The following is a 9,064-nucleotide window of genomic DNA, read 5'->3' on the forward strand; positions in this document are numbered from 1 at the left end:
TTAATAATCTGGCAAACTTTAAATCTGCAAATATAACAAAGAAGAACTGCCTTTCATTGCCCGTATTGCTCCTTAGACTAGAAGACCCGTCAAAATAAGAGTCCCGCCTTTGTAAAGGAGATAGTGCAGATCTTATACATATTTAAACTTACAAAAAATATTAAAATGTATACAAAAACAAATTAGAAGATTAATCACAATAAAGTCTGTTACAATAAGGAGTGATTAATATGTATTTCATTTATACAGCGAAGAATATGCAGTGTTATTTTACATTTGTTTACTTTATTTCTGTACCTGAAAACTGTTAAACCTACCTAAAAAGCACTGTTTATTTCATATGTATCTTTGTTCTGTTGTATTTATGTCAGCCTGCTGAATGTTAAATGGATCCAATCCATGTTCATTAGAAATTATTTGATAATGCAGCAATAATTTAAAACATGATCAAAATACTATCTCTGTTAATGACAAAATTTCAAATAAGAGAGCAAGTGACAAATATCGGTATCAGAATCAGCCAATAATTGTTTGTTAAAATCAGTATCAGCCCCAAAAAAATAAATAGTAGACTGCATTAGAAATCACCACTACTAACCCTTACCCAAGTACTGTGTTGTTACCATGTCACTTTGATATGATTACATATGATACTGTATTTACAGTACATGGTACTCCAAAAGTACTTTGAATGGAACAAAATAGTTCCAATGATTCTGTCCTTTAAGGTGGTATATTCACACGTTTCACACGTGCCGCACTTCCCCCATGAAAGACGTCGTATTACCGGTGTCACTTGAGCTCCTGTAAACAGAGCAGCGCGGCTCAGGGATTTCAGCAGCGGCCGCTGATTAATGACTCTGCCATATGAGAACTGCTTCTGTGTTTATAAAGACTTCATTGTTACTGAAGGTCAACATTAATGAGACACTATATTTCTTTTTCACGAGAGCGTGGCGTGGTTGACCACGCTACCTTAGCCCAGAACAAATGATGACAAGGGCAACTGACGCTAACACTAACTATTCAACTTTACGCAGACAGTCATGAACACTCAACCCACTCACAGTTATCCAATGACAGCATTACATAAGGACACAGTTTGTGTCGTCAGTGCAAAGCTACACGTTTAAGTACAATGATATATCACTGCAATCTCCTCAACTGCATGCACTAAAGTAAATTTCACTCTCTAACACTTTATTAGCACAGAGATAAAATAATCTGTTAATAGGGCAATAACAAGTAAGAGTGATGATAAAAGCAAAAATATTTGTATATTTTGAGCTTATAAATAAGTAAAAGCATGGGGAGTCATTTTACTACTTCAAATAACTTTGACTTGTCATAAAAGGGTCAAATTATCTGAAGTTTTTAGAGACTTTTTAGGGGCTTTCGCATTGGAGGAAATTTTTATAGTTCCTATAACTATTGGCAGAAGTACCGGCTTTTTGGAGTGTTCTCACCACATGAACTGGGAACGATTTTAGTTTCACGAACACCTTTTGGGGGGACTAATTTAGCTCCTACTTCAGAGTAGGGTCTAAACCAGCGCAATAGGAACTACCAGTAATGTGAGTGTACATTGATTGGCTGAACGCATGCGAAACACCAGCATGGAAAGTCCAGGCACTTCTCAACCTTTATGCTACGGAGTTGTTGACGTTGTTGAATGCCACGCTTAAATGACATCGCTGTCGACAGGCTTACGTCACTTCAGAGTTCCTACTGCCGGTGCGAATGCAACCAGGAAAATGCCCCTAGGGGAAAATTGCTAGTTCCTATACCTTTATTGACCTTGACACACAGTCTGAATCTGCAGGGGTTCTTTCTTTGATGTCATTTCCTGTTTTTCAATATTTTGTTTATTTCCTGCATGTTGGTTGCAAAGCATGACTTTGAGTTGGAGCACAAACATTTTTCAAATGTTAGTAAGTAGTTAAGTAGTGAAATAGTGATTTCTTTTCTAAGAAACAATTAGAAGAAATTTTGCCAAAATACTTTCTAAAGTTATCTTTTCAAAGTTGTTGTTTATTATGATGCTATCAGACAATTGTATCATCCTGACATTAATTGAATTTGAAAAATGAAAAATATGCTCATCATAAAAGAGGTGTATCGATGTCGTTTTATGTATAAATTGCATTTTTAATGTATTGTTATTAACTATAAGCAGTGCTGGGTAGTAACTGATTATATGTAATCTGGATTACGTAATCAGGTTCCTAAAATTAAATAGTTTTATTAGATTATATTAGTTTTTAAAATACTTGTAATCAGACTACAGTTGCTTTTTTATTGATTATATGATTACTTAATATTCACAAAGTGGCAGTAAATTATTCATAATTTACTGATTCTCCCTAATTCTTCTCATTTTTAAAATCCTTCCTAATTTTATCTTTTAAAGTTTCCTTTCTAAAAAAGCCTATTGCATATATATGTTCTGAAAGCCTTCCAGATTTTTGGAATTGCACACACTAGTTAGATGGCTATAATTGCCTTGAAAATTGAGAGGCCACACAGCATAAAAAAGTAAAATATTTTTAGTAAGTGTTTGATTTTGATTGTTAAAACATTTTTAAGATTTATTTAATTATTAGCTTTTCATCAATTTCCAAACACCCTGTAGTTCTTACACAAACCCCGGTTTGAGAAAGCCTGTTTAACGCACTTCACATTGTTGATAACAAAGAGTGGAATAAATTTGTAAGTAATCCACCCAGCACTGATTAAGTAACATTGCACCTACATGTCAACTAGCAGTCATTAGAGTATTAGTAGACTGTCCGCTTATTATCTACAAACACTTTATACTAAGTGCAAATAGCAATAGATATCTGCCAATATAAAGTATAGATAGCATCTAATTACTGTTTCTCTTATTGTAAAGAATTGATCATTTTACATGGTGTAAATAGAATCTATCGCTATTTTCACCTAGTGTAAATAGCATATCGCTAAGAAAATGCTGCTATTTACACTAAGTGAAATGTTATTTACACTAAGTCAGTGGTTCTCAAACTTTTTTGGTCGCGTACATTAACAGGATGCAATAATATCATAGAGTGTAAATGATTATATTTATTAAAATTATTAAATGGATGCCTTATTGGGAGAATAAAAACCCTACCTACACTTCCCCTAACCCAAACAAAAGGCTGATTCGAACCCAATTCGATCGCTTTAAAAGCTAGATCTGCAAGCCTTACTCGATGCTGCTGCACCACTGAAGAAGTTGAATTCTGCGTGTCTTTTTTAAAACTTGAGTGACAGAACCAGACATTGGTGGGCGGAGCTAGTGTAAATAGCGTTTGCCAACAAGGGATGCTATTTGCACTTAATGTAAATAGACACGCCATTTTTATAATTTTCGTCTGTAGAAATCATCTACAGTACTTTCCTTGAAAACAGCAGCGCAGACACTCTGCCTAACACAGGGGTGTCCAGTCCTGCTCCTGGAGGGTCACTGTCCTGCAAGAGTTCAGCTCCAACCACAATTAAACAAACCTGAACCAGCTAATCTTACTAGACATGCTAGAAACTTCCAGGCAGATGTGTTGAGGTAAGTTGGAGCTCACCACTTGTTTGCATGTGTAACATTCAGTCATTCAAAGTAGGAAATTAAACCTTTGCACATGAAATCAAATGTTTATAGAAGCATAACAAGAGCAGAAGAGAGAAGGCAAGCATATTATGTAGTATAAGTTTCAGCGGTGTGTGTTACTGAGCATGTGCATGCAGTACCTTTTCGTCGTCTTCAGTGAACAGTGCTCCATTGGGACTCTTGTTGATGGCCTGCGCGACCCCGATGACCTCTCCATCACTGTTGTGGATGGGCATGCACAGCAGAGACTTGGTTTTATATCCGGTGAGTTTATCAATCTCATCACTGAAACGATGGTCCTATAAAGAGGACAAGAGACAATCTCAGTCTCTGCTGAATGGGAACACTTATAATAACTGTAAAGAGAAGCCAGACTAATTAAAAGTGAAGTGTGTCATTGCTATGCTACTAGCGGCACTAAATATACAGGAAGTGACAGAAACCCTGAGAAAACTACCTGGAGTAAAAAGTCTGACAACTACTCCTCTGCTTTATATTACACTATCAGTCAAAAATTTGTTTTTAAAAGATGTTTCTTCTGCTCTTCAAAGCTGCATTTATGTGATAAAATACATACAGTAAACACAGTAATACTGTGAAATATTATTACAATTTAAAATAACTGTTTTTTATGTGAATATATTATAAAATGTAATTCATTTCTGAGGCAAAGCTGAATTCACAGGAATAAATTGCATTTTAACATATATTCACATAGAAAACAGCTATTTTAAATGGTAATATTATTTCACAATACTGTTTTTACTGTATTTCTGATCAAATAAATGCAGCCTTGGTGAGCAGAAAAGCATTTAAAAAAAAACTTTTGACTGGTAGTATAGATTCCATTGTTAACAGTAACAAACATTAACATTAAATAAAGATTAGTTAAAGGGATAGTTCACCCAAAAATGAAAATTTGATGTTTATCTGTTTACCCCCAGGGCATCCAAGATGTAGGTGACTTTGTTTCTTCAGTAGAACACAAATGATGATTTTTAAGTCCAACCGTTGCAGTCTGTCAGTCTTATAATGCATGTCAATGGGAACTATAAGAGTCAAAAAAACATGCACAGACAAATCCAAATTAAACCCTGCGGCTCGTGACAACACATTAATGTCCTAAGACACGAAACGATCAGTTTGTGAGAGAAACCGAACAATATTTATATCATTTTTTACCTCTAAAACACCACTATGTCCAACTGCCTTGCACACAGCATCCGGTGCGTGAGGTGTGTACGCGCTCTGGCGTAGTTTAAACGATACCAGACAAGGAATAAGGGTCTTATCTACGCCTTTCCTATTCAACTTACGGAACGAACGCGGTAAGTAGAAAAGGGAAGGGTAGGACATACAGCGTAAGCCTTTTGAAGAATATGGAAAGCGGAAGCACGTGCAAGGCGATCATTTGTGTTTGTATTTGTATTTTTTAGAAAATGACCGATCGTTTCGCTAGATGAAACCCTTATTCCTCATCTGGTATCGTTTAAAGCCCTTTGAAGCTGCACTGAAACTGACATTTTGACCTTCAACTGTTTGGAGAGGGCATTGAAGTCCATTATAAGGAGAATAATCCTGGAATGTTTTCATCAAAAACCTTAATTTCATTTCGACCGAAGAAAGAAACATGAACATCTTGGATGACATGGGGGTGAGGAAATTATCAGGAAAATTTTATTTGAAAGTGGACTAATCCTTTAAACTACGCCAGAGCGCGTACACACCTCACGTATATAAATACTGTTCGGTTTCTCGCACAAACTGATCGTTTCGTGTCTTAGGACATCAATGTGTCGTCACGAGCCGCAGGGTTTAATTTGGATTTGTTTGTGCATGTTTTTTTGACTCTCATAGATGGTGTAACTGTTTCAATACATTATACGACTGACAGACCGCAATGGTTGGAGTTAAATCATCATTTGTGTTCTACTGAAGAAACAAAGTCACCTACATCTTGAATGCCCTGGGGGTAAGCAGATAAACATCAGATTTTCATTTTTGGGTGAACTATCCCTTTAATGTTCAAATGCAGTATACAGAAATATCATGAATCATATTACATCATTATTTATTCATATTTTGAAGTACATAATTTATGTATCTACACTTAATGCTGTAAATGACTTATTAATGAAAGTTATTAATGAAAGCGTTACTATCTTCAATTAATTTTAATGAATAATGTTTGCTGAGCCACTTTTGCACAATTCATGTTTCCATCTCGTGTTTGAATGGTCTCTGAATTGCTGAGTTTACTGGTATAAATGCAGTTTTAATGATCTGCTCTGCTTGCTAAATGAAAAGGCAAACACAGATTGACAGACTAATTAGAGAACTGCGAGCTGGCCTCATCATCATCAACATCATCAGAACGTCAGGAGTCTATCTGTGGAGCAGAGAGGGTGAAGTTTGTCTGAGCTGATCGATTCAGTAATCAATACTCAGATCTTCTCACACAACTCATTATTTCACTAAGGCCTTTTATGGATCTCGGGGAATAATCAAAGCAAAACGTCATTCAGGGCTCACAATAAAATACTCTCCTGTCTGTGCTGCAAGTCATTATCCGTATGGGAAAATGTCATTTGAGTGACCTAGGCAAAACATGCTAATGCTTTCCTAACCCTAATTCAGTTTCTACTGGGATCAAATGAGAATCAAGAATCAAATACAATACTACTGGGTAAAAAACATAACAGTCTAGGGTGGTTTGCCTTCAGAAATCATTCTAAAATGCTGATCATGTGACACTGAAGACTTGAGTAATGATGCTTAAAATAAATTACAGTTCACAATATATATTCAGATAGAAAACAGCTATTTTAAATTGTAATAATATTTCACAATTTTACTGTTTTTACTATATTTTTGAGACTGGTTAGATCAGTCTCCCATCCTGGTGTTCAGCTGGTTTAGAAGCTGGGAAGTGCACAAAACTCCTCTAAAACCATCAGACGTGACCAGAGGAAACCACCTTTGGCTGTTTTTTAATCGAGTAGGATAAAAGAATTATGTTGTTGATTATGCATAATGATTTTTCAGCAGTGAAATTAGAATGTCAGAATGGGATCTTGATTTTTTTTTTTTTTTCCCATTAAGATTGATTCCAAATTATAATAGACATTCCATTAGCGATTCTGTGCGCATCTTTAAGGATTTTTTTTAAAACTAGAAACAATCATTGTATTCCTGTTTCACCTTTAATGCATTAAGAATGCTTGTTGTTTCTCCATCTCATTAAAATTCTGATCAGTAATTATGCATATGGGAAAATGTAATGCAAATGACCCAAGTCATCATAATTCAGAACAATTGTAACAGATCAAAGTAAGAGTTTTTTGACTGTTACTTTGGTCCCTTTACAATTGCTGAAACAGTTCATCATAATCTGGAACAATTGTATTATGCAATTTCCATTGGGATGTTGGGTGTTTTTACTACTAAAGTGAAATTCCTGTCTCAGTTTAAGACATGAATTTATTTTGATCCCTTTACATTTGTTCCAAATTATGGCAGAACTTCCATCAGCAATCCTGTGCACAGAATTTATGGACTAGAAACAATCATTTTATACCTGCTTCACCTGATATGCACTGGGAATTTTGAGTTTTATCAATGAATGTCTCAGTAAAATACTTTCCTTGTCTATCTGATAATTAATTATCCAAATGTGAAAATGCAATGTGAATGGATCCTATAGTCAAAACCCTGAAGATTCCCTAATCCCAAAGGAATTTCTTTCATTATTTGGAAACAAGCATCCTAAAGGGCTCCAAGTATCCTGTAAGAAATCGTTCTGAAGGAATAGGAATTTTACTTTATCCAGTAAGATCTTATTACTTTGATCCCTTTATAACTGTGTTTCCAAAACATTACAGAAGTCCCGCACATCCTTAGGGACAAGAAACAATCTGCTTTCATTCCTGCTTTCACCTGATATGCATCGGGAATGTTGACCGTCTCCCCATGTTCAGCCACATATCCAATGATGCCCTTTCCCCAGGGCACCTGCACCTCATCCGAGTTACTCAGAGAGGGCAGCACTGTGGTTCCAGCGTGCACATCGAAAAACTTGGACACCAGAGTCTTTTTATTGGCTGGTCCCTCCACCAGGAACAGGGAGCAGCGGTCAGCATCCACCATGATGCACACAAACACCAGGATCTTGTAGCTCAGACTGGTCAAATCCAGGTCGTTGGAGATGTCTTTGACGAGTTCCAGGAAAAACTCCCTCTCGTTGTTCTCTTTCAGGTAGTATTTGTAGTCTACGGCGGTGGAGGGGTACTGAGGGATGTTGACCCGGGACTCCAGCAGCGCGGAGAGGATGTGCGCGGTGGTCGGGGGAAGGGAGCTGGCTTTACGCAGCAGCGCGCGCCTCCTCATGCTGGTCAGGGGCTCCTGGGCTCTGGAGTTGACGTGTTCGTCATAAGTCCTGTTGGCATTGATGGCTTTAGACCTTGCGAATGTCTTCCGCAGTTCTTTCTGCGAGGCTCGTCTCTGTAGCCCATCTCCTCTGCTCGCCCAGCTGTCTTTACTGCACGCGTTCGCTGCTTTCTCCGCGTCCGCGCCGCTGGAGTTCGCCGGAGTTTTAGTCGCGTGATGGTTCTTCTGCCACTTTTCCACCATACTCGCTTTGCCTTTTCTGTTTAAATAGTCCTCTAATAATTCCGGGTGCTCGTCTAGAAAACTTTCGACATCGGAGAAGACCATATTTGACCCTGCCATCGCTGCCGCTACGGTCATCTGCAAATAAAACGAGACGAACCCGTGTTTTGAACGGTCATTTATGTGAGTGTAGAGCTCAACGAATCATTCGCAAACTTAAAACAATAGATCCTCCGAGAGAAGAGGGGACGTAGTCCTCGTTAAGTTCAGCTTTCGTTCATGTTGTGATCCAGCTGTTCCGTACACGGTCGCATCTGATGCTGAATAACTCGCTCTCGTTCATTCTAAAGCAGCGCCAGTGAGATGATGCGACAGAGCGCTTCGCAGGTGCGTCACTGACGTCACGACCACGCATTCCTCCCTTCATCCTCTCCTGAGTCTTTTCATAACTGGGCTGTTGCATTATAAGGATGCTCATCTTAGGAAACGCTTGGAAACGCAGTCTTAATGGCTTTTCAAAACTCCCTTGATTATTGTCAATATAATTTTACCCTATATATATATATATATATATATATATACATATATATATATATATATATATATATAAAAAGATACACACACACACACACACACACACATACATATATATATATATATATATGTCATATTCAATTCAAACCTCTAAAGATTGAAGTATATATATATATATATATATATATATATATATATATACTCTCTGTTAAATTATATTACTAATTCACTTTCTAAGGAATTCCTGATGTAAAGTTGCTGCTCCACCGACCTCTAGTGGACAAATTGAGTTATGCAGCTGTCAACACATGACCA

General features: G+C 37.1%; 1 protein-coding gene across 1 annotated transcript in view; it reads right to left on the reverse strand.

Moving 5' to 3' along the window:
- The window catches only part of pde11a (phosphodiesterase 11a), an 82,927-nt gene extending 74,193 nt beyond the window's left edge, over positions 1 to 8,734 (reverse strand). The window contains exons 1-2 of the mRNA XM_051906381.1: positions 7,544 to 8,734; positions 3,748 to 3,906 (exon numbers count right to left, since the gene is read on the reverse strand). Coding sequence (XP_051762341.1) covers positions 3,748 to 3,906; positions 7,544 to 8,353 — 969 coding nt within the window. The 5' untranslated portion in view covers positions 8,354 to 8,734. The remainder of the gene's footprint in view (positions 1 to 3,747; positions 3,907 to 7,543) is intronic.
- Positions 8,735 to 9,064: the final 330 nt, after the last annotated feature.

Source organism: Ctenopharyngodon idella, chromosome 9, assembly GCF_019924925.1.
Source record: "Ctenopharyngodon idella isolate HZGC_01 chromosome 9, HZGC01, whole genome shotgun sequence".
Classification (NCBI taxonomy): Eukaryota; Metazoa; Chordata; class Actinopteri; order Cypriniformes; family Xenocyprididae; genus Ctenopharyngodon; species Ctenopharyngodon idella.